At 40.6% G+C, this 27,453-nt stretch overlaps 1 protein-coding gene across 2 annotated transcripts in view; it reads left to right on the forward strand.

The window, feature by feature from the left end:
• The window catches only part of mad1l1 (mitotic arrest deficient 1 like 1), a 906,958-nt gene that overhangs the window by 195,242 nt on the left and 684,263 nt on the right, over positions 1-27,453 (forward strand). For both annotated transcript variants that reach the window (XM_043711818.1, XM_043711819.1), the window contains exon 11: positions 24,223-24,367. In XM_043711818.1, the coding sequence (XP_043567753.1) occupies positions 24,223-24,367 (145 nt within the window). The remainder of the gene's footprint in view (positions 1-24,222; positions 24,368-27,453) is intronic.

Here is a 27,453-nt window from a genome sequence, read left to right on the forward strand (position 1 = left end):
GAGTTGACACATATAATTGCCCATTTGTTGCAGTATTGTGTAATTTGCAAGCACTGCATATTGATGTGCCCGCTTTTTACTGATTTTCCATTATGTTTTGTTTGTTTTCTTGTTCTGTAAGATTCCTTTTTAGAGAAAAGATGTGTTGCTCATAGTTATAACAAAATGCAAATATCCATTTTCCCTATTTATTCCAAAGCATTCTGAAATCAATAGCTTTAATAGGAGTGACATAATGAGATGTAATTAATTCTGCTTCACCCCTCCAATTCATTCTCCTCTCTCCTACACACCCCCAAAATCAAAAGGTCAAAATCTGATTTAGGAGAAAGTGAGGACTGCAGATGCTGGAGATCAGAGCTGAAAAGTATGTTGCTGGAAAAGCGCAGCAGGTCAGGCAGCATCCAAGGAGCAGGAGAATCGAAGTTTCGGGCATAAGCCTTTCTTCAGGAATGAGGAAGGTGTGCCAAGTAGGCTAAGATAAAAAGTAGGGAGGAGGACTTGGGGGAGGGGTGTTGGGAATGCGATAGGTGGAAGGAGGTTAAGGTGAGGGTGATAGGCTGGAGAGGGGGTGGGCGGAGAGGTCGGGAAGAAGATTGCAGGTCAAGAAGACGGTGCTGAGTCAGAGGGTTGGGACTGAGATAAGGTAGGGGGGAGGGGAAATGAGGAAGCTGGAGAAATCTGCATTCATCCCTTGTGGTTGGAGGGTTCCTAGGCGGAAGATGAGGCGCCCAAGCGATCCTTCCATATCCGTCACAAATTTACCTGCACATCCACACACGCCATTTATTGCATCCGCTGCACCCGATGTGGCCTCCTGTACATTGGGGAGACAGGCTGCCTACTTGCGGAACGTTTCAGAGAACACCTCTGGGACACCCGCAACAACCAACCCAACCGCCCCGTGGCTGAACACTTTAACTCCCCCGCTCACTCCTCCAAGGACATGCAGGTCCTTGGCCTCCTCCATCGCCATGGCAACACAATGCCTGGAGGAAGAGCGCCTCATCTTCTGCCTAGGAACCCTCCAACCACAAGGGATGAATGCAGATTTCTCCAGCTTCCTCATTTCCCCTCCCCCCACCTTATCTCAGTCCCAACCCTCGGACTCAGCACCACCCTCTTGACCTGCAATCTTCTTCCTGATGTCTCCGCCCGCACCCCTTCTCCGGCCTATCACCCTCACCTTAACCTCCTTCCACCTATCGCATTCCCAAGGCCCCTCTCCCAAGTCCCTCCTTCCTACCTTTTATCTTAGCCTGCTTGGCACACCTTCCTCATTCCTGAAGAAGGGCTTATGCCCGACACATCGATTCTCTTGCTCCTTGGATGCTGCCTGACCTGCGCTTTTCCAGCAACACATTTTTCAGCTCAAAATCTGATTTAGTCAAATAGAGGATTTTCATGAAATCCTAAACCTCGTGCATTTATATCAATTTTTTGAGTTGGAATTAGACTTATGATTTTAGTTTATTATATCAATTGTTATTTTATCAAGATAATGTACAATGTGGACTGTGCATTTTTGCATTCCATTGGCTGATCTATTACTCTGGCCTTTAATGGATTGAACTAATTTTAGAAAGTTACCAAAACATTTAAAAAAGGGTCACTGATCACCTGACTGATCAGGTTGGTGGGTTTCATGAAACTGACACGGATTAAGCAGAAGACAGTCTGAATTGAAAGGGTAATGAAACCCGTCAAACAGGTCCATGGACAAGGAGGGATGATAAGGTCCTCACTTAATTGATTTACACAATTATGAGGAGCTTCACATATTGGAAGATAAAACATCATTTACAATTATGAAGTGTGAAACGATGAACTGTAGACTTCAGAACTGAATGCCTGCTGGAAAAGTCTTTCTTGCACTCTGGCTTGAAAAAAACCATCTGGGAACAGAAAACAACAGAGAACCTAACAGATAATTTGTTCATTCTTATGGCAAGAAGCCCACCACCTAACATAGTCTCAGAAGAAAACCCGAATAACTCAGAACTGTATATCCCTTTGTTTTCCTTTCACCCTGGCACAAAGTCTTTTGACTTCGTATCTGTGTGAGCTTGTGGACTCAAAATGAAGGCCATGTAGAATATAGAACATTACAGCGCAGTATAGGCCCTTCGGCCTGGCATAACAATCTGAAGCCCATCTAACCTACACTATTCCATGTACATCCATATGCTTGTCCAATGACGACTTAAATGTACTTAAAGTTGGCGAATCTACTACCGTTGCAGGCAAAGCATTCCATACCCTTTCTACTCTCTGAGTAAAGAAACTACCTCTGACATCTGCCCTATATCTATCACCCCTCAATTTAAAGCTATGCCCCCTCGTGCTGGTCGTCACCATACTTGGAAAAAGGCTCTCCCTGTCCACCCTATCTAACCCTCTGATTATCTTGTATGTCTCTAATAATTCACCTCTCAACCTTCTTCTCTCTAACGAAAACGCTCTAAAGTCCCTCAGCCTTTCCTCGTAAGACCTTTCCTCCATACTAGGCAACATCCTAGTAAATCTCCTCTGCACCCTTTCCAAAGCTTCCAATTCCTTCTTATAATGTGGTCACCAGAACTGTACACAATACTCCTAGTGCGGCCGCACCAGAGTTTTGTACAGCTGCAGCATAACCTCATGGTTCCGGAACTCGATCCCTCTATTGATAAAAGCTAAAACACTGTATTCCTTCTTAACAACCTTGACACCCTGGGTGGCAACTTTCAAGGATCTGTGTACCTGGACACCGAGATCACTCTGCTCATCTACACTATCAAGAATCTTACCATTAGCCCAGTACTTTGCATTCCGGTTACTCCGACCAAAGTGAATCACCTCATACTTGTCTGCATTAAACTCCATTTGCCACCTCTCAGCCCAGCTCTGCAGCTTGTCTATGTCTCTCTGTAACCTACAACATCCTTCGTCACTATCCACAACTCCACCGACCTGAGTGTCGTCTGCAAATTTACTAATCCACCCTTCTATCCTGGTCGATTATAAAATTGACGGACAGCACTGGACCGACACTGACCCTTGCGGTACACCACTGGTAACTGGACTCCAGGATGAACATTTCCCATCAACCAACCCCCCCTCTGTTTTCTTTCAGCGAGCCAATTACTGACCCAAACTGCTGTATCTTCCACAATCCCATTCCTCCGCATTTTGTACAATAGCCTACTGTGGGGAACCTTATCGAATGCCTTGCTGAAAACCATATAAATCACATCAACCGGTTTACTCTCATCTACCTGTTTGGTCACCTTCTCAAAGAACTCAATAAGGTTTGTGAGGCACGACCTACCCTTCACAATATTTGATTGTGTTTTTATTATTTTCTCTGGTTTAGCAGATAATGAACTTCACTGTTTAACTCTGGATTTGCACTTGGCTTCATTTTACTTAGGTAACTGTTTACATTAGAGAAATGTAAAATCTTGTGCTAAAAAAACCTAAACTTTGCTGCGATTGACCAAGGAAGTCGGGGGAAAGAAATTATGTTCTCGCCTTCTCAGCTGGTTATAAGTATTTAGTCAGATAAGAACATTAATGAACATGGAACCAAGGAAGGGAATAAGTTTGAGATACAGATTTATTTTCTATGTTTTTTATTTTGGATTTTGTGCATTGCTGATGAGGCCAGTATTAGTTGCCTATCTCTAATTCATCTTGAATTGCCTGGTTTTCTTGGTCTTTTTTGAGGATAATTGAGAATCAGCCACATTGCTATGTGTTTGGAGTCACTTGTAGGCTAGACTGGGAAGGATGCCAAATTTCCTTCTCGAAAGGCCAGTAGTAAACCCTTAAGGGTATTTCCACCTGATAATTTTATGTTCTAGATATAGATTTATTGATTGAATTTAAATTTTACCACTAACTGTGGTGGAAGTTAAATGGATGCCCAAGGGGACTAATCTGGGTTTGTGGATTTCCAGTCCAGTGATATTATCACTGTGCCACCATCCCCCTTGTGATCAGTTGTGACGTAATATGATCATGGAATCAACTCCAGGGACTAATTGTCTTTCTCCTTAGTTGTTTGTTCTCTTTTTCTCCCAAAGCTACAACTTACCATGAAGATGTGGTGGGAAGTGCCAAAGTTATCTTCCTGTTGATGCCTGTACAGAAGAGTTCATAATCAAGGTGTGATAACTAGAGCCACGGTGAATGTGTGGCAAGGTGATCTTGTGGTGCAGTGCTAATGTTCCTACCTTTGAGTCTGAACCCCAAGTTTCACCTGCCACAGAGGGTGATCATAAGATGTCCAAGCAGGTGGATTTAAACATTTTTATTTAAATTTTTAAGAAATAGTAAAATGCTTAATTTATTGAGGATTACTTTGATTTAAGGTGGTTTTGGATGTCAGACCATCTGCTGTAACAAGTTCTGCTCTGAATGTTTTCAGAAAAATACTTGTCCTGGAGTTTAAACTGGTATTCAGATTATAGAGTCATAGAGATGTACAGCATGGAAACAGATCCTTCGGTCCAAATTGTCCATGCTGACCAGATATCCAAACCCAATCTAGTCCCATTTGCCAGTGCTTGGCCCATATCCATTTTTCCTATTCATATACCCATCCAGATGCCTTTTAAATGTTGTAATTGTGCAAGCCTCCACCACTTCCTCTGGCAGCTCATTCCATATGTGCACACCCTGTGCGTGAAAATGTTGCCCCCTAGGTCCCATTTAGATTTTTCCCCTCTCGCCCTAAATCTATGTCATCTACTTCTGAACTCCCCCGCCCCAGAGAAAATACCTTGTCTATTTACCTTACCCATTCCCCTCAAGATTTTATAAACCTCTATAAGGTCACCCCTCAGCCTCCAACACTCCAGAGAAAATAGCCTCAGCCTATTCAGTCTCTCCCTCTCACCTTCAATCCTGGCAACATTCCTGTAAATCTTTTCTGAACCTTTTCAAGTTTCACAACATCCTTGCAACCTTTGAGATTGAACGTCAAGTGCATTTGAAATCATATTTTATCAGCAGAAAGGAAAGAAAATAAATCTTCCCAGTTGAAACCCAACTACCTTTTAAAAGAAATTAAACTATCCAGTGAAATGTGGAACTTTTTTCTGGACAGTGTTTCAAATAATTTCATTTTACTTGATGATAACTAGTTCCAGAAAGATTTTTTCTGTCTTTTTTCTAATCTCTCTAAAATTTTGGTATGATGTTGAGGTTTCTATTTCAATAAATAAGTTGATTGCAGTGTGAACTCTTGGTTAGTTTATGTGTTAGCACAGGCTAACTCAGCTTCTTTGGCTGTTTTAGATTCAAGACAGCAGCTGGAGAAGGCACTTGAGAATACATACTGCATGTCTCTATGTGTCTTTTGCATAGAAAGGCTCATTGGTGGAAAAATCTGAACAGCACTGATGATTTTGAGTATAAGTTCCTTTTTGGTTTTGTACGTTTCTATTATCTCAGACCATACCTGATAATCTACCAACTTCCTCATTTCTTTGTGGCAGGAAGTGGGGAAATTAGGTATGAGATTCAATATTCACTGAATGGCTTTACATAAACTGCACTTAGATTTTGGTAATAATACACTTGTATAACTTGTAAGTGGCTTGATAAATGTTGCTTTGCCTTTGAGTTGGAGTACACTATTTTGGAAATTTCAGCAGACTGTCAATTAAGCCCTGAGGTTGATGTTCGTTGTGAGCTCCTCACAAATCTAGGAATTTCAAGTAATTGCACTGAACCCAGAATCGCTAAATCAGTTTGTTTTTGTGGGGCACTGACTTGATGCTATCTTGAAAAAAAAATCATGCTGTTGTTATCAAGATTGAAAGTTGAGACCCAGTGTTGGTAAACAGCCTCAAACCTGTAAGGCTCTTCAACTTAACTCCATTAATATGTTCAGACATCGCAGCATTGTTTAAGAAAATACATTGATCTGACTTGACATAGGCATGTGACTTTTGTAGTTGTTTTCAATTAAGAGAAAGAAGCCGTTAAACCTTGCAGATGTTAACAGAAGTCAGTAGCTAAAATTGTGGATAAAGAGAATCACCCACAGGAAGAAAACAAGAATAATGGGGGAGCCCAGCACATCAGTGCAACAGATGAGTCTGAAACATTCGTAACAATCCCAGAAGTGCCAAGTGCATTATTTATCTTAACCACCTCCAGAGGTCCCCATCATCACATATGTCGGTGTTTAACCAAATTCAATTTACTCAATGCTGTATCAAGGCTGGAGGAACTGGATACTGCAAGACTTCTGGATCTTGATGACATTCTGGCAGTAGTATTGAAGACATGTGCTCCACTTCTGTGTCCCCAGTCAGTCTATTCCTGTATAGCTATAACACTAGTATCTAATGCACAATGTGGAAAACTGACCACTTGAGTCCTGTACACAAAAAGCAGAGCAACTGTAACCCAGCCAATTGCCACCCCATCAGTCTACTCATGGACATCAGGAAAATGATGCAACAGTCATGAATGGTGCTATCATGCAGTACTTACTCAGCAATAACCTGCTCACTGATGTTAACTTTGGATTCCACTTTGGCCATTCAGCTGCTGACTTCATTAATGCCTAGCTTCAAGCATGGACAAAAGAGCTAAGTTCCAGAGGAGAGGTGAGAGTGACTACCCTTAACATCAAGGCCTCAATTTAACTGAGTGTGGCATCAAGGAAACTTGCCAAAATTGAAGTCATTGGGGATCAGAGGGAAACTCTCTCCTGTTATGGAGTCAGACTTAGCACAAAGGAAGATGTTTGTGGCTGTTGGAGGTCAGTCACCTCAGCTCCAATACCTTTCTGTGGGTGTTTATCACTAGTCTCCTAGTCCCAACCATCTTCAGCTGCTTCATCAATGACTTTACCTCCATCGTATGGTCAGCAATGGGAACGTTGCCAATTGATTGCGCAATGTTCAGATTTCTCAGATATTGCAGCAGCCCATGTCCTGGAGCATGTGCACATTTTGGTTGACAAGTGAGAAGTAACATTAATATCACATAAGTGTCAGGCAATGACCACCAAGAGGGAATCTAACCATTGCTCCATGATGTTCAATAGTATAGCCATTGCTGAATCTGCCACTCTTAACATCCTGGAGGCTACCATTGACCAGAAACTCGATTTAACTAGTTATATAACTACAGTGGCTGCAAGAGCAGGTCAGAGGCCAGGAACCTTGTAGCAATTAATACAAGCTGAAAATGTGCTGCTGGAAAAGCGCAGCAGGTCAGGCAGCATCCAAGGAACAGGAGAATCGACGTTTCAGGAAGAAGGGCTTATGCCCGAAACGTCGATTCTCCTGTTCCTTGGATGCTGCCTGACCTGCTGCGCTTTTCCAGCAACATATTTTCAGCTCTGATCTCCAGCATCTGCAGCCCTCACTTTCTCCTCAAAGCAATTAATACAAGTCCTGACACCATTCACAAGCTACAAATCACCCATAACTCCCCATTTGCCTGGATGAATGTGGCTCCAACAATACTTGAGATTAAAGGCAAAATACTGCGCATACTGGAATTCTGAAACAAACACAATGCTGGAGAAACTCAGCAGGTCTAGCAGCATCTATGGAGAGAAAAACAGAGTTAATGTTTTGAGTCAGGTAAAACTCTTGTTCAGAACACATCATGTTCACAAATGTTCACTCGATGGATAGCTCTATGTTGGGAAGCTATGCATCCTAAGATAATGTGAAGAGGGAGGATGTGTAGTTCTGTGTTGTAGATGCTGAGTAAAATTCACTTACCTCAGCTAAGGAAGTTTAAAGTGTGGACTGGTAATTCTGTATGTACCAGAAGAGATTTGCAATCTCTTTAACAGGACACAAGGTTGTTGATTGCCGAATAGATCCTTAAAGGCTGTAATAATTTTTTTTGGCATCTGAGGAGATCTAGCAACCTTCCAGTCCAGTCTGAGACACAACAAAGAGGCGAGTGATCAGGAAAGTGAATGAGCAACAATGGTAGCAGTGATAAAACCTAGAAGGTTGAATGTTTGAACAGACTGGAACAACTTCAATAAAGCTTTAAAATGATCTTATTGAAAAATATTTGCTGTACCTATGTAAGGTACCTCTCCATACTACCCTAAATGTAAAGGATGGATTCTGACAAATGGAGTTGATAAAAGCAGCAATTTTCTGATACATTTTGGATAATATATGGGAAATACAGGTGGTTGTGAATGTCACTGTTCTGGAAGAGTATCATTGCAGGCAGCATGAGGTAGTCAGTAATCTTCAAAGTGGAAGCTGTTGCAGATAATCTGCTCTTGTGTGTCATAAAATATCTGAGTGCCTTAACAATCACGCCAAAAATGGATGTGAGGGGATAGACGAAAGTAGGACAGACTGAAATGAGAAAATAGTTTCATTTCCATGAGTGATAATTGTCTTTATCAAGCATGTACACTGGATAACTTGTAATTGTAAAAGAGAGTGTATGCAATTTTTTTTAATGAAAGGAGAGATGCATCTGTATACTGTGACTGCTATAGTCATGTGGCTTTTGAAGATCATTTGAGTTTGGAGCAAGAAGCCATTGGAATACATGTGGAATTAGTATCATGTACTGTACTGTTGTATATATCTGCCATATCAGCAATAGAGCATGGTCCAAAATTTAGTGCAGTTTTGTTTTTAACTACAATTAAACATGATCTGTGGGCAGTGCTTACAAGGAACTTGCAGACTCTTTTCGTTCAGGACATTCATTGAAATCACTGTGAGCTGATTGAATTTACCCCGAGGCAAAAAGACAAAGTATGAATGCCTGGTGCCACCAAGAGAACTAGGTCTCCATGACCTAATGCGTAAGCATGCTTGTGTAACATAAACCATTTGTATATGGTTTCTGAGCCCGAAAACAAGGACAAGAGGAGTAATTCATCAATAATTGTTTTCCAGTTGCAGGATTGCCATGTGAGTTTTCTGTTAATGGTTTTGAGGTTTATGTGTACACTGCAGTGAAAGCATATTTTAATAATACGCAGTCAAAAATCACACAACACCAGGTTATAGTTCAACAGGTTTAATTGGAAGCACTAGCTTTCAGAGCGCTGCTCCTTCATCAGGTGGCTCCTTCAACTACCTGATGAAGGAGCAGCACTCCGAAAGCTAGTGCTTCCAATTAAACCTATTGGACTATAACCTGCCTGGTGTTGTGTGATTTTTAACTTTGTACACTCCAGTCCAACACCGGCATCTCCAAATCATTAATAATACATATTAGCCCAGCATTTGACAGATATTTTAACTTTTTTAAAAAATCCTAACCATGTTGTGTGAAGACAGAAGATCTTATAAAATAAATATTACCAACTGTGTGAGTCATTACTGTGATGGCATTGACTGATAAGCATATATATGCTAAATGTTATTAACAAAATAATGGCTCTTTTTCAACAGTTTGTTTTTTCTCATGTCTGTTCAGCCTGGCAATGTGCCAACTTCTGATGTTCGATTGGATCATGCATGTTTTAGTTGTCTCTTTATATCAGTGGGGAAAAATGAAAGATTTTGTAGTTTAAATACAACTGCAATTCACTTGATATTTAGCTTTACATTACTGTGTTCCAGTTACTTGTGTTGTATGAAGACAAAATTACAATTGAATAAATAATTAGCTGATTTAAAATATCAATCCTGTTAGAATCCATGTTTCTCTCTTAGAGAACAATTCACCCAAATAGAAATTGACTCATTTTGGTTTGGTGACCTTAAGAAAATTAATGGATTGCAGAAAACACTGATTGTGGCTACTTTTGCTAAGATACCTTGATTTTAGGCTTTCAGCATCAGTCTATGATTTAATGCTGAGAACTTTGAAAGATGATTGTTGGCGTGCTTTACTCTCATCCGCATCTGAGACTTACTTTAATATGTTTAGCAATTAATTCCTTTTGATTATTCAATATTCCATGCAATTACGCCTTTTTAAAATCATGTGTGTTTTTGTCTTGTTCATTACTGGTGCTGATAGCTGAATAAGCTTAAGCATAATCATAATATGGTTCCAGAGCTTCCATATTACTGACTAGAATCCTATACTGATGTCGAGTTTTGTTTCTAGTTAAGTCCATGACATGTAGTTTGAAGCATTTACTGCAATTTTAACACTTCTGATTCTATTGCTTGATTTTCACTGTTAAATTTAAAGTTTCTTTTGGGTACATAGATGTTCTTGTTGTTCAGCACTACTTTCTTTCTAATCTAATCACCATGCTGACCTCATTCTTACTGCTATTTAAGAATCTTTACAGCAAAACGTGCTGCTAATTCTCGTGTATTGCTTAAATCAAGTCAAGCTCTTTTGTGCTTACTTGTGAGAGCAGGGCCTCCAGTTTTCCAAATTATGTGTAGCCAGCATTTGCTTGGTTTTGACTCTCTGTTAATGGGGTTAATTTCAAAGAGTGGTGTAGGACAAAAGGGATCCAATTTACCTATCATCTCTGTGGTAACTTTTTGAAAGACCTATCCAGCTAGACTTGTGAGAAGGATTGATGGCATAGTTTGTCAACCTGCTGTGTTATATGGAATTAAATAGAATTTACAAAACAGAAATAGGTCATTTGGCTCAACTGATTTATGCTGGTGTTATGTTCTACATGATCCTCCTTATGTTGCTCCATCTGTAATATGCGCATATTCTTTTGTTATGTTTTCCTTCATTTACTGATCTAGCTGCTTCTTCCAGGTATCTAAGCTAACTCGATTTGTACAGTGCCTTAATGTCCTGACATGTCTCAACGCGCTTCAAAGGTGAATTATAAAATAACATCTGAAACCTTTGCTAACTACGTAATGAAATATATGAACTGAACAAAAATAGTAAGTTTTCAGTAGCATCTTAGGATGAAAGAGAAATACCTAAACAATGAAATTTAGGAATGGTGGCACAGTGAATAGACCCCTCTGTCTGAGCCAGAATCTCTAGGTTCAAGTCCTGCCTTTTTGCCTCTGTCCCTCAAATAGCTTCTTTCTCTTTTTTTTAACCTCTTGCAGCTTCTTTCTTGCCCTCCAAACTTTTCTTGCAGCCTCCTTTATACTCACGTCTTTCCTGTAGCTTCCTTCGCCTTTGATATTTCTCTTAGAGTCTTCACCACCTTCTCCACACTTCCCATTCCATAATAACCCCTCCCACTTCATACCACCACACCCACACTCCAGCTGATGGTAGTGTGTTCCACATGCTAGCCGCTTTTGCAACAGATTTCTTCCGAAGTCGTCATTGGATATATGTTCTGTGTTTAATCTCTAGCTTTGTCTGTTGTACAAGTCAAAACATCCTGTGTGTATCTACCAATATGTTCATAATTTTAAATTACTCGCTCAGGTTATCTCAACCTCTTTTGAGAAAAGGTGCCATGCTATTTGAGTTTTCTGAAAGGGCTGTGAGATTTCAATGAGTGCCACACTTACAATGGCAAATTAATCTTTCTTATTGCTTTCCCTGTACTCCTTTTCCTTCTGTTCATTGCATTTTGTTTGGAATGCTGATACACTGACCTAATTAATTCATATTCACTTCCATGATATTGAATTTTGATGCCCTGGATTCTTCCCCATCTCCTCATACCCACATGCTTTATTTGGCTGTGCTGGTTGAGACTGATTGAATAGTTGGGCCCATCATTGTGGCCTTACAGCGATTGAAATGTAATTTTAATAGACATACTACTTTGTTCTGACAGTGGATTGAGTGGGCTATTGTTTTTTTTTTATCCAAATCTAAAATTGTTCAAGAAAACTTAAATTAGCATTGTAATCTGTTGAGGTGTAGAGAATTATTTTTATTTCAACTCATCTGAAGGTTGCTTATAGGCTCCTGTATTTTATGAGTTCAATTGAAGTTTATTCATTTCTGAATTTTATGTAATTATGTGCTGTCCTGGTTCTTAGTGCTATAGTGAATTTATTAGTGCTGATTTATTCATTTGTCTCCAACTCTGCATGGAAAATAAAGATAATAATTATTTCCTAACAGGATTGAAACTAAAAGAAATTTCATGGAGACAATAACTTTTGTAATTGAAAGTATTATAACCAGATAACGTTGATAATTTGATAATTCTCATAATTTTTATTTTTTAACTTGGAACAATAAATTTAGTCTCTGTTTTTATCTTGTTAGTTAAATAATAACACAATTTAGATCTGGGTAAATGTATTGATGATTGTATAATGTAAACATCGGTTTAATTTATTAATATGAAATTCAGTGCAACTATTATGTAATGAGTAACTGGGCACACTAATGTTGCAATATATACTTATAAGCTTAGTTTAAACATAGAAACACAAATTAGGAAGAGGTACGGGCCATTTGGCCCTTCAAGCCTGCTCTGCCATTCAATATGATCATGGCTGATCACCCTATCGATCCTCTGTTCCTGTTTTCACACCATGCTGTTTGATTTCCTTAACCCTAAGGATTATATCTATTTCCTTTTTGAAAATAATCAATGGTTTAGCCCAATTGTTTCCTGTGGCAAAGAATTCCGCAGTCTCACTCGACGGGTGAATAAATTTCTCTTCATTTCTGTCCTAAATTGCCTGCCCTGTGGCACCTAATTCAGGTCATCAGGAACACCCTTCCTGCATTTGTCCTGCCTAATCCTGTTAGAATTCTCTGGTTTCTATGAGATCGCCCCCACTCCCCTCATTTCTTTTAACTCCAGCGAATATAATCCTAATTGATCCAGTGTGTCTTCATATATCGCTACTACCATCTGAGGAATCAGTCTGGAACATGTTACTTCAGGGCATGGCTAATTCTCTGACACAGATCCTCCAAAATCATGCCTGGATATAAGAACCCAGTGGTGTCTATTTCACTTGGAAGAGGAAATGTTAGAAGTAAAGCAGGTAGTAAGAAGCGAGTGATCTTTAGATGTGTGAAATATGACGTTATGAAATGGCATTCTGTGAGCATATATTAACGTATTTCATCCTTGATACCAGCATTGATTTTTGCCAAAAAATAGGCTGTCAGTCAATTGCTGTTTCTGTCATGTTAGGTGAAATAAATGCTTAATTCATTTTTAAAATTCCAACTATATTGACCAAGATTGTGCTCATAAGAATTTCTGTGAATTGAAAGCTTATTTTTTAAAAACTTCATTCATGGGATGTAAGCATTGCCGACTAGGCCCCCATTTATTGCACATCCCTGATTACCAAGAGGGCAGTTAAGAGTCAACTATGTTGCTGTGGTTTTGGAGTGACATGTAGGCGAGACCAAGAAAGGATGGCAGTTTCTTCCTGAAAAGACATTAGTGAACCAGAGGGAGTTTTTCCAACAATTGGCAATGTATTCATGGTCATCATTAGACTCTTAATTCCAGATTTTTATTAAACTCCGATTCCACCATCTGTCATGGCAGGATTTAAACGTGGGTCCTCAGAACGTTACCTTAGTCTCTCGTTAAAAGTCCAGCGATATTACCACTAGGCCATCGCCTCCCCATAATCATGTCTTTTGAAGTGGGAGTGATTTAAAATGAGAAAATGTTAGTTAATTAAGTACTTAAGAAAAAATAAGTGTCAAGAATGTGTTGCAGGGAAACCACAGCAGTTCAAGCAGCATCCGAGGAGCAGGAGAATCAATGTTTCAGGCATAAGCCCTTCATCAGGAATGAGGCTTGTGGGCAGGGCTGAGAGATAAATGGGGTTGCGGGGAAGGTAGCTGAGAAAGCAATAGGTGGATGAAGGTGATAGGTCGGGGGGGAGTGATGGACAAGTCCGGAGGGTGGTGCTGAGTTGCAGGCTTGGGACTGGGATAATGTCGGGGGAAGGGAAATGAGGAAGTTGTTGAAATCCTGTGTGGTTGCAGGGTGCCAAGGTGGAATATGAGGCATTTTTCCTCTATGTGTCGGGTGGTAGTGGTTTGGTGGTGGAGCATCACAATCTCACCTCCCATCACAGACCATCCACAGCCTCATCACCTCTGGGGATCTCCCATCCATAGCCTCCAAACTCATTGTCTTGAACCCCGCACTGCCCGATTCTATCCCCTTCCTAGGATTCACAAACCTGACTGCCCCGGTCGACCCATTGTCTCAGCCTGCACCTGTCCCACCGAGCTCCTCTCTTCCTACCTCGACACCATCCTGTCTCCCGTAGTCTAGGTACTCCCCACCTACATTTGTGACACCACCCATGCCCTTCACCTCCTCCAAGATTTTCGTTTCCCTGGCCCCCAACACCTCATCTTCACCATGGACATCCAGTCCATGTACACATCGATACACCATGATGAAGGTCTCCAAGCCCTCCGTTTCTTCTTCCCACACTGTCCCAACCAGTAGCCTTCCACCGACACCCTCATCTGCCTGGCTGAACTGATCCTCACCCTCAACATTTTCTCCTTCCAATCCTCCCACTTCCTCCAAACCAAAGGGGTAGCCATGGGTACCCCGCTATGTCTGCCTGTTTGTTGGATATGTGGAACAGTCCATCTTCCGCAGTTACACCGGCACCACCCCCATCTGTTCCCCCGCTACATCGATGACTGCATCGGCGCTGCCTCATACTCCCACGAGGATGTTGAACAGTTCATCAACTTTACCAACACCACCTACCCTGATCTCAAATTCACCTGGACCATCTCAGGCACCTCCCTCCCCTTCCTGGACCTCTCCATCACCATCTCTGGTGAACAACTAACACGGACATCTACTACAAGCCCACCGACTCCCACAGCTACCTAGACTACACCCCTTCCACCCTACCTCCGTAAAAATGCCACCCCTTATTCCCAATTCCTCTGCCTCCGCTGCATCTGTTCCCAGGATGACCAATTCCATCTCAAAAGTCCCAGATGGCATCTTTCTTCCACGATCGCAACTTCCCTTCCCACGTGGTTGACAATGCCCTCCAGTGCATCTCCTTCACTTCATGAGCCAGTGCTCTTGAACCCCACCCCTCCCAACGCAACAAGAACAGAAGCCTTCTGGTCCTTACCTGTCACCCCACCAACCTCTACGTTCATCACATCATCCTCCACCACTTCTGCCACCTCCAAATGGACCCCACCAAAGATATATTTCCCTCCCCACCCCATCATAGTTTCAGAAAGACCATTCCCTCCACGACTCCTCGTCAGGTCCACAGCCCTCACCCCACTCCTGGCACCTTTACCTGCCATCGCAGGGAGTGCGAAACCTGCACCCACACCACTCCCCTCACCTCCGACCAAGGAATCCTTCCACATCCATCAGAAACTTACCTGTACCTCTACTAATGTCACCTACTACATCCGTTGCACCCGGTGTGGTCTCCCCTAAATCGGGGAGACAGGATGCCTCCTTGAGGATCGTTTCAGAGAACATCTCCGGGACACCTGCACCCACCAATCCCACCGCCCCGTGGCTGAACGCTTCATTCCCCCCCCCCCAATCCATCAAGGACATGCAGGTCCTGGACCTCCTCTAATGCCAAATCGTTACCACCCGACGCCTGGAGGAAGAAAGCCTCATATTCCGCCTTGGGATCCTGCAACTACACAGGATGAATGTGGATTTCAACAGCTTTCTCATTTTCCCCTCCTCCCGCTCTACCTCAGTCCCAGGCCTCCAACTTGTCACCGCCCTCCGGACCTGTGCATCACTCACCACCCCCCCCCCCAACCTATCACCTTCTCCCTCACCTTCATCCACCTGTTGCTTTATGAGCTACCTTCCCCACACCCCCTCTCATTTATCTCTCAGCCCTGACCCACAAGCCTCATTCCTCATGAAGGACTTATACCTGAAAAGTCAATTCTCCCTTTGTATGCTGCCTGACGTTCTCTGCTTTTCCAGCAACACGCTCTCGACTCTGATCTTCAGCATCTGCTGTCCTCACTTTCTCCCTTAAGAAAAAAAGGCAATTGATTTTAAGTAGTTGAAATATGGCAAACTATGAAAATAATTGAGGAACTTCCAGCTGACACATTAGATATGTCTATACTCATTCCTGAATTGAACTGTGCAGAAATGTTCTAGATGTGCACACTTTTAATGGAGTGACCTGATCTTAGCCAGCATTTTGGTAAGTTTATCACATTTGGTCTCTGAAGTTATTGTTTATTAAGTTATTTTCTACTTGTTGTTATGTTTTTAATTATTAGAATAAAACTAGTGAATCTAACTGCCAGCCTGACTTTTTTTTTGATTCGTGCACCTGTAGGACCCCCAAATCCCTTTGTGCTGCAGCTTTCTTCAGTCTTTTCCCATTTAAATAATATTCACTCCTTCTACTCTTTTTGTGCTAAAATGCATTGCCTCACACTTCACTATGTTTATGTTCCATCTGCCTCACATTTGCCTGTTTATCAAACCTGTCTCTATCCCTCTCTACATTCTTTGTGACATATTCCACCTGCCTTCTCACCTGTTTTATGTCATCTGAAAAGCTGCGTATAGTACACTCACTCCTGTCATCCAAGTCAATGCCATATGTTGTAAATAATTGTGGCACCAGCACTGATTCCTATGGCACTCTATTAGCTGCAATTTGCAATTCAGAAAATGCCCCCTTTATCCCAACTTGCTTTGTCACTTAGCTAATCCTTTACCCTCGATTAGCTAATATAGGACCCCAACATGGGCTCTTAACTTTATTAAGTAGCCTTATGGGTGCCTTACCTTATTGAAGAGTTTAATTATTAGCTGTTTAATGTTTAATTATTTATTTTAAAACTGCTTGATCGCAAGAGAGCTTTCAGAGCTAATTGTTTTTTGTTTATATTGTTTACCTGACTTGGTTATGAATGTTCGCAATGGTGTATCAAGGTTTCTGTTAGAAATATTTTGACTTTAGTTTTTTGGAACATTGGGAAGCACCCGTGGCTTCAAAATAAAAGTATAGACTAGAATAGAACAATACAGCACAGAACAGGCCCATCGGCCCACGATGTTGTGCAAACATTTGTCCTAGCTTAAGCACCCATCCATGTACCTATCCAATTGCCACTTAAAGTTCGCCAATGATTCGGACTCTGCCACTCCAACAGGCAGCGCATTCCATGCCCCCACCACTCTCTGGGTAAAGAACCTACCACTGACATCTCCCCTATACCTTCCACCCTTCACCTTAAATTTATGTCCCCTTGCAACACTCTGTTGTACCCGGGGAAAAAGTTTCTGATTGTCTACTCTATCTATTCTCCTGATCATCTTATACACCTCTATCAAGTCACCCCTCATCCTTCTCCGTTCCAATGAGAAAAGGCCTAGCACGCTCAACCTATCCTCGTACGACCTATTCTCCATTCCAGGCAACATCCTGGTAAATCTTCTCTGCACCCTCTCCAAAGCTTCCACATCTTTCCTAAAGTGAGGCGACCAGAACTGCACACAGTACTCCAAATGTGGCCTAACCAAGGTCCTGTACAGCTGTAACATCACTTCATGACTCTTGAATTCAATCCCTCTGCTAATGAACGCTAACACACCATAGGCCTTCTTACAAGCTCTTTCCACCCTGAGTGGCAACTTTCAAAGATCTATGAACATAGACCCAAGGTCCCTCTGCTCCTCCACCTTACTAAGAACCCTACTGTTAACCCTGTATTCCGCATTCTTATTTGTCCTTCCAACAAATTTACTGACCCACCCTTCTACTCCCTCATCTAAGTCATTAATAAAAATTACAAACAGCAGAGGACCCAGAACTGATCCCTGCGGAACTCCACTTGTAACTGGGCTCCAGGCTGAATATTTACTATCTACCACCACTCTCTGACTTCGACTGGTTAGCCAGTTTTCTGTCCAACTGCCCAAATTTCCCTCTATCCCATGCCTCCTGACTTTCCGCATAAGCCTACCATGGGGAACCTTATCAAATGCCTTACTAAAATCCATGTATATTACATCCACTGCTCTACCCTCATCCACATGTTTGGTCACCTCCTCAAAGAATTAATTATATATTTTAGTTTCATTTAGAAGAAATTCTACAGAAAGGTTTGGATGAATGATGGATGTATAAAGCAGTGCTTCTGAGTTTGGCAATAGCTCCTGACCGGCAGTGTTTAAATAAAATGCTGGAGATGTTATTTGAAGCTGGAAACATTTAAACTCGTGGGTATGAAAGCTCTAGGAAGAGGCTATCAGATTTTCCAGACAGGGAGTTGAAATCACAGTAATTAGATTAGAATAGAAACAGACCCATCGGCCCAACCAGTCCACACCGACCCTCCGAAGAGTAACCCACCCAGACCCACTACCCTCTGACTAATGCACCTATCGCTATGAGCAATTTAGCATGGCCAATTCACCTGACCTGCACCTCTTTGGACTGTGGGAGGAAACCCATGGAAACACTGGGAGAATGTGCAAACTCGACACAGACAGTCACCCAAGGCTGGAATCGAACCTGGGGCCCTGGTGCTGTGAGGCAGCAGTGCTAACCACTGAGCCACCGTGTCTCCCATGTTAAACATTATGAGTTGATATAGAGAGAGATTCTTCTCTAGTGTGATTACTGCATGGGATGCTTTTGGGTGCAGTAGTTGAGATGTGTAAATGAGTGTGTTGCGATTAAACAGACTTTTACTGTATATTTGAAAATTTCTAAACTTGTATTATTTGTAAATAGTTTGTGTTTGTTCTATTTTAGCTTCATTTTTTTGGGTGAAATGAACTGCTGTTTTAAAACCAAATCTTCAATATTGTGTACTTACGTTTCAATAAGGCATTTACCTTGTTAGTACCAAACTATCAACAATAAATCAAGGTTTCAGTCTGGGTTCTGAATTGTCCGCAAATGACTAATAGTAGTTGGGATCTCAAGGCTTCCCTCATGTACAATGTCATCTTAATGCACTGCATTAATGATATCCAAGTTGTTTTCCCCCAATTTATAGACTAACTAAACCACCACATCATATTTTTGCTCAGTTTTCTGAGTCTAACCTCGACATGATTGTATATTCTAAATTTGGCTCTGTCGAATGTGCTTTCCATGATGGTGCCATATAATGGCTTTCCCTCTAGTGATAAATTGACAGTTGTAACATCCTATTTTGATATTCTTTCTGAATATCACAGTTATTTACAGTATGCTGGCTGTTCAGCTCACTGAGGCTATACTGGCACTCCGTGAGCAATTCATATAGTTATAAATCTGCTGTATTCTCACAGCCCTATATGTTTGTTCCCTTCAAATGTCTACCCAAATTCCTTTTGAAGTTATTGATTTTTTTCTCCTTCCACTACCTTCAGTGCAGCGAATTGCAGATTCTCGAGGACCATTGCAGCTTTACTGAAATGTAGTGACCAGAAGTAGATGCAATATACTGCAGTTATGGCCTAACTGCGGCTTGATAAAATTTCAGCTTTTTTACTCAATATATCTATTTATGGAGCCCACAATTGCATATTCCACTTTCTAATTATGTCTTCTCATTCTTCAAAGACAAGTGCACACGCAGCCCCGGTGCGTGTGTTCCTATGCTGTCTTCAGACTGTATCTCTGCCTATACTGTTTCTCACTATCCCTTCTGTCATAATGCATTACCTCACTCTTCTCTGTATTAAATTCCATCGGCTTCTTGTCTGTTTAGCCTGTGTTATGGATCAGACCAGACCCCCTCAAAATATTTTAAGAAAGTAGCCTAGACCCTAATTTTTTTTATTTTTAAGGCAAATGTAAAGTGCCCTGTTCCAGATGCAATGTGACTGGTCAAACCACTCGACATTGAACAAAACACAATTTATTTAAACACTGAAGTTAAAATACAACTAAAGAAAGAGGAATTTAGAGTAACTTAATTCTATTGGAAAACTTTCTGTAATAGATACAGTAACTATTATTAATTAACTGTTCCAATATAGTAATGTCCCATAAATACACCCCTTGGCAAAATGGCAAATTCAGAAGAACAGATTTTGTCTCCTATGTAATGTAGCAGCCTAGGAAGAGAAGCCCCAGCTTTTGGCTGTAATTGAGAGAAGGAAAAATAGCTTCCACTTCTTCAAGTCCTCAACAACAACTTCTTAAAGCTCAACTTAAAAAAGAAAAAAAATGTAGAAATAATGATCTGAGAGAGGTGGCCACACCCATCCAGGCAGCTTCTGTTGTTCCATTTGCAGAACTGGCTCAAAGGTAGAAGACAGAGGGTGGTGGTGGAGGGTTGTTTTTCAGACTGGAGGCCTGCAACCAGTGGAGTGCCACAAGGATTGGTGCTGAGGGGTGACCTTATAGAGGTTTACAAAATTATGAGGGGCAGGGATAGGATAAATAGACAAAGTCTTTTCCCTGGTGTGGGGTAGTCCAGAACTCGAGGGCATAGGTTTAAGGTGAGAGGGGAAAGATATAAAAGGGACCTAAGGGGCAACATTTTCACTCAGAGGATGTTTTCATTATTTATATAAATTATTTGAATGTGAGCATAAGAGGTATAGTTAGTAAGTTTGCAGATGACACCAATATTGGAGGTGTAGTGGATAGTAAAGAAGGTTACCTCAGATTACAACAGGATCTTGATCAGATGGGCCAATGGGCTGAGAAGTGGCAGAGTTTAATTTAGATAAATGTGAGGTGCTGCATTTTGGAAAAGCAAATCTTCGCAGGACTTGTACACTTAATAGTAAGGTCCTGGGGAGTGTTGCTGAACAAAGAGACCTTGCAGTGCAGGTTCATAGCTCCTTGAAGGTGGAGTTGCAGGGAGATAGGATAGTGAAGAAGCCATTTGATATGCTTTCCTTCATTGATCAGAATATTGAGTACATGAGTTGGGAGGTCATTTTGCGGCTGTACAGGACATTGGTTAGATCACTGTTGGAATATTGCGTGCAATTCTGGTCACCTTCCTATCAGAGAGATGTTGTGAAACGTGAAAGGGTTCAGAAAATATTTAGGAGGATGTTGCCTGGGTTGGAGGATTTGAGCTATAGGGAGAGGTTGAATAGGCTAGGGCTGTTTTCTAATTCTCTCCAAGTGCTTATTCATTTTTTCTCTGCCAATTATTGTTTCTGAAACTTTACCCATACTTCATGCTGTATGTTTTTTTAAACTGTTTCTTCATCTGTTACTTTGGGTTAGGTATTACTGTGATTCAGACAAATTACTTAAAGTTAGCATTGCCTCCAGTTGCATTATTTTTTAATGTTTAGTGGTGAATCTTGAGCAGAGTATAATTTCAGTTTTGTTATCATGGAGAGCTTGGCCACTTGTCCCCTAACCTCTTAGTGTCATTTCTTGCTGATTAAGGTTGCATATCTTGCCATGCTGAATTTATTTATTTCTCTTCTGTACTACTATACATTGTCCATACCCGTTTGGTACACAGCCACAGTTTTGTTTAGTTGAAATGCTTTATTTCCAGCCAGATTCTTAATATTCCTTCATTTATTTCTTTGAAGTACATTCCATCCTCTTCACTCATTTCTTTTAGCTGGCTTTGTCCCTTCTCACGCACTCATTTCCTTTACAGTTTTGTTCTTAATTTATTTATTCATTTTCCACCTGGGTTGGCATATTCTTTTCATTGGGATCGGTCCAACTCATTTATTTCTACCTAAGCTTTTCTACTCTCCATTATGTATCCATCCCACCTTACAGAGCTAATTAGTTTAATTATTTAACTTGTAACTTGATTTTTGCCTATATTGTTTATTGAGTCATAGAGATGTACAGCATGGAAACAGACCCTTCAGTCCAACCGGTCCATACCGACCAGATATCCCAACCTGCCCCACCTGCCAGCACCTGGCCCATATCTTTCCAAACCCTTTATATTCATATACCCATCCAGATGCCTTTTAAATGTTGCAATTGTACCAGCCTCCATCACTTTCTCCTCAGCTCATTCCATACTCACCCCATCCTTTGCTTCTCATTTGTTTTTCCTACCTCAGCCCTTCAAATTCATTTTAATTCATTCCTGCACATCGATTTTGACTTTGTAACCAGATGGGAGAAGAATCTATTCAAATTCTTCAGAAATTCTATTCTATTTTATAGCATGCTGTTTATTTATTATTAAATATGGTATTCTGTGCCTCACTGTGATCAGTTTTGCAAGGAATCATTATGCTTTAACTGTGATTTGAATGCTGTGATACACTAAATCTAGCAGATTCTATTCTACTTGCTTTGATTTCGTTGCACGGGAGGATTGCTGTTAGAACTGCAGTTTAATTATTGAGCAGACCCTAATTGACACATTTGTCCTTAAGGGTGGTATCAGCTTAGGTTTGAACGTGTCTACTATGGGTCATGCGATTGACTCGGGTAATTGTTGATTAGCATATCTTTGGGCACAGGAAGCAGAACTAACATTCCAAGAGATAGTGGGATTAGTGTACAGAAATTGCTTCTTTTTGTTTCCCTTTCTGCTATTGTTCTATCTCATAATTATGACATTGAGACTCCAAGCATGATGCAACTTGAAGGGCAAGTCATCATTCTGATTGCTGGCAAGCTCATTTCAGTAATTAAGGTCAATGCCAGCCTGTTTCAAGGTGACTGCACAGTGCCGTTGAAGTGTTTGCATTCCCCTGCTTCTCCTGCCTAAAGATCCCAGAACGTTGGCTATTTGTAAGAACAGGATCTGGCAGGACAATTATCCACACATGCTTTTCACTCCTCCTACTTTTTGGCCTGGATAGCAATTGTGAAACTAAGGTATGATTCCATTCAGGCTGCAGCTGATGCTATCCATAGGAGAATGCAAGAAATTAGTATCATCAGGGAAAAAAAGATAAAATGTTTAAAAAGCAAAAAATGCTTTAAATATTCAGCAGGTGAGGCAGTATCTATAGAGAGAGAAGCATAATTTAAATGTTTCAGATTCTGTCAGAAAGATATTATGCCTGTGCAGCAGTTCATGTTTTGGCATTGGTAGGTTACCTACCTCCTCACTAATAGAATTGGAGATGTTGTATTCAAAACTGTTTGATATTGTTTTAAATTAAAGAGTAGTTGGTTGTTAATGGCCACTGTTATCTTGAGCAGAGTGTAATTTCAGTTTTGTTGTCCCGGAGAGCTTGACTAAATGTTTGTGACTGTTAATTTTTTAATTAACTGTGCTGCCCCACCACTGTGCCATTATTTCCTCTGAGGACACTGATCGATCTTGGTTAATTTGATGGCTGAAATAATGAGAAAAGGCATGCCGAATTCATTCTGGATACTGAAAAGCAAACTAAGCTTTATTTTAAATTAAATTTCATAATTTCTACTCTGGCCAAATCTTTTGACAAGGTGCTAATGGGATGTGAGAAAAGTTGCATTTCAGCAGTTTTGCATATGCCAATTGTTTGTTGTTTGCACGTTCTGATCATTTATATGCATATGTATTGGAAATGTTTAAATGTTTGTATGGTAGTCTATACTGATGTTAATTCTAGGTGGCAGCATGCAGACAAGATTCCATTGGCTTAGAAAAAAAGTGTGTGTAATCATTGACTGACGTTCTTTCTAGCTTCTTCAAGATGCTGACAGCTATATAACCAATCATAGGACAATGGTTCCCAAATTTCTTCCTTCTATGATACTATTTTGATGATTGAAACTTGTTGCGACCCCTCAGTAAGCAGTGGAGTGAAGGCCTATCAGAGTGGGAGCATGGTTATCGAAACTTGATCCATGCCCCGGAGCAGCTGTTACTACCTCACAGATACAAAATTTTAGCTCACAACCCAGTTTGAGCAGGTCCATCCTAGGGTTGTGTTCACCCCATTGAAATTCAAAGCATTGTTGTTGGGAATTGGTTGGAATAAAGATGGTAGACCTCAGTGCCTGGGTCTGTGAAAATTAATTCATATTCTGATGGTTTAGTCATTTTTCTACGTTCATAGATCTTCCATGCCCTTCTATTCGATCAGAAAGGGAATTCAGGTTAAGGCCTCTGATGATCTTGTTTCGCAACAACCTGCAAATAAATCATATTATAGAAACCAATCAACTTCCTACTTAGTTTAATTTACTTCCCTTTGTCTTTGTGCTTGACATCTTGATTGAAGTGAGACATTGTCCATGTAGGGGGGAAGTCATTGCAATGTCTGTCTTGCTGTACCATAGAATGGTGCATTATTAAATTGAGGTATAATATTGGCTGATGAATCATTGAGTGAAGTTCTCAATTTCATTAAATAATGCAAGGACTGGTTTCACAATCTGAATCTCCGTTTGTCAGCTCTTACTAGTCTTTCATATCATTGGAGGAAACAATGTAATGTTTCATGGGAATCGAATAAAGTCATTTTTCTGTGTTACTAATCCAGTTGGTTATTGTCTGTTGAAGTGCTCGAATGTTGGAAAAGACTCGACAGCAGCTTCAGGATGATGCTTTAAACTTGCGGACACAGCTTCTTTCTGAACAGAAGAAACGTGAGCAACAGGAAGCAAATGCTCGACGTATGGAGAAGCGCAATATTTTACTTATCAAGGTATGTATATTGCTAATTGTATAGCGTTCTGTGCCTCTAGTTACAAAATTAAACATTCAATTTGACTTTGGTATACTTTCAGCAGTGTGAGGTATTGATTTTTAATCTGTGTGGCCATACAGCAAACGTCTCCTCTTAAATGATTTTACTTCAATTTGAATAGAGTATTATTCTTTAATTCCTCTATGTAATGCTTCACATTTTTCTACATTAAATCATGTCTGTCATTTGTTAGCTGGTGCTGATAGTCTACCTATCAAGGCCCATAATATATTGCAATGTTGGGTGAAATTGCTTTCATGAACTTATAGAAGGTTCAAAAAAATTCAATTGTGGGGATGACTAATCAGAGTGAAGTTGTCTTTGTAAGAAAAGTGGCCAGAATTGGTAAGGAGTTGCTTTTCCACCCACAAGTTGTCCTGTTAGGTTCAGCCTGTGATCAAAGAAGGCTCAAGCTGTTGGATAAATAAATGGTGGCATAAATGGTTGGATAAATAAATTGAGGGAGCCAAATACTGACCAAGCTATTTAAGTATGAGGGATATTTCTACCATAATGGGTCCGCAGTAGCTAGTGAGAGAACTACCAATAGAATCCAAAACCTATTTGACTATTAGCATTGCAGCAATGATGGAAGTCACCATTTCACAGTTCTTGTGCTCTGTATTGTGCTTTATGACATTATTATCATGCTAAAGGCAGTAGATTTGAAACTTAAATCTGAACACCCATTAAAATGCTGCAGCAAAATTGTAGTCATTCACAGTTAGTAGCCTCGTGTTATGCCTCACTTTGAATGGAATGTTGGAAATCATACCCCACTATACACGGAATCATCACAAACGTTAAAGATTTTAAAAAGTGTATAAAGATTCCCCAATCTATTTGACTTTCAGACTAAGTTTAACAGAAAGCACAGACCAGGTTTCTGTACTATTTGTTACAGCAATTAGACTCTAATTAACGGATAAGCAATGTCAGCACAAAACTCTACTAACTAACACTCTAACCTCCTTATAAACACCCGCTTATGCACTGAATGTATGTATGTGCGCATAAACACACACATTTCCTTTCTAGGGAGGGACAGGAAACAGTTAATATGTATTTTACAGGCTGGAACAAGGTTTGTGATGAAGTTCTTCGGAGGTTTTTGTTGGGTCCCTTGTTTTACCTGATATTGTATTAATGATTTCAATGAGCAAGGGTCAATTTCCTGATATTATACAAGTGGCCTTGGTGTGCAGGGGCTAATTTGGATGTCACAAAACTTAGGAGGATCATAAACTGTGAGGAGAACAGTGTAGAACTTAAAAAAGAGCATCAGGATATTCGTGGTATGGTTGAATATGTGACAGATAGTGATCAATACAGAGAAGTGTGAGCTGATGTGTTTTGGTACAAAGAATGGGGAGAAACCATATTAAATAAAAAAGATACTCATTTAAAGAGTGTGTATGAGCAGAGAGACCTGATTAGCATATGTGTATAAATCATGAAGGTGGAGGTCAGGTAGATACAGCGCGCAATTAATAAAGTATTCCAGGCTTCATAAATAGGGTCATGGAGTACAGATGTAAGGACATTATGATGAATGTACACATGACACTGGTTGATTATCAGTTGGAGTATTGTTGACGTTTCTGGATACCACACCTATATGAGGGATTTGGAATGGTATGAGAGACTGAAAAAGAGATTTATGACAGTGGTTCCAGGGATGAGAACAATGAGGATACATTGAAGAGGATGGGACAGTTTTCCTTGGAGAGGAGTAGTTAATACAAGATTTGATAAAGCTTTCAAAATAATGAGGGGTCAGAGCAGGTTGGAGATGGGGAAACTGTTCCCACTTATGAACACGTTGAGAACCAGAGGGCACAGATTTGTAGAAAAAGTAACTGTGAGGTGAGAAATTACCTTTTTGTACAGTGAGTAATTAGGATATTGAATGCACTGCCTGGAACTGTAGTTGAGACACGTTGACTTAAGCGATTCAAAAGGATATTAGATAATTCAAATATAAATTATATGCAGGGTTATGGAGAGAAGGCAGGAGACTAACACCATATTAAAATGCTCAACTTATGCAAATATGATGGGTTGAATGGCCTCCTTCTGCATCGTAACAGTTCTGTGATTCATTAATCTGGAAAGGGTGCAAAAAAGATGTATAAGGATATTACCGAGACTGAGGGTTACAGGTATAAAGAGAGGCTGGATAGGCTGGGACTATTTTCCCTGCGGTGTAGGGGACTGCATGGTGACCTCATAGAGATTTATAAAATGATGCGGGGCATAGATAAGATGAATAGCCTAGTCTTTTCCCCAGCGTTGGGGAGTCCAAAACTGGAGGGCATAGGTTTAAGGTGAGAGGGGAAAGATTAAAAAGGGACTTGAGGGTCATCTTTTTCATGCAGAGTGTGGTGTGTATACGGAATGAGCTGCCAAAGAAAATGGTAGAGGCGAGAACAATTACAACATTTAAAAGACATTTGGACAGCTATATGAATAGGGAAGGTTTAGAGGGATATGGGCCAAAAGCGGGCAAATGGGACCTGTTCAATTTTGGAAACCTGGTCAGCATGGGTGAGTTGGACCAAAGGGTCCGTTTCCATGCCATATGACTCTATAACTTTAATCATTCACTGTGAGAATGTAGATTGGATGTTGACTGCAACAAAATTTAAGAACCATAGGTGGGAATACAGTTTCCGGAATGTTGTTATGTTATATCGAACATGAGTCTATTTAATTTATTCAAGATGTGGGCATTGTTAGCTGCACCAGCATTTTATTGCCCATCCTCAGTTGCCCATAACTCTTCAAGAACAAGGAATACGAGAAATGGGCCCCTTTGTACTGCAAAAACCTATTGGAACTGTCGAGATTCCAAATGATGGTAATACTGGAGAAGGTCGAGCCCAGATTGAAACCTGGCTTGATAGGTTGTAAGTTTTATTTTTCTCCTTTGTTTACCATGGAAGTCAGTTATTGAATAGATAAGCAAGAGACTACAATGTGCAAGATAATGTAAAACCAAAAAAAAAAATTAGCATTAGAGGCTCCAAAAGATCATCTCACAT

Source organism: Chiloscyllium plagiosum, chromosome 21, assembly GCF_004010195.1.
Source record: "Chiloscyllium plagiosum isolate BGI_BamShark_2017 chromosome 21, ASM401019v2, whole genome shotgun sequence".
In the NCBI taxonomy this organism is placed as follows: Eukaryota; Metazoa; Chordata; class Chondrichthyes; order Orectolobiformes; family Hemiscylliidae; genus Chiloscyllium; species Chiloscyllium plagiosum.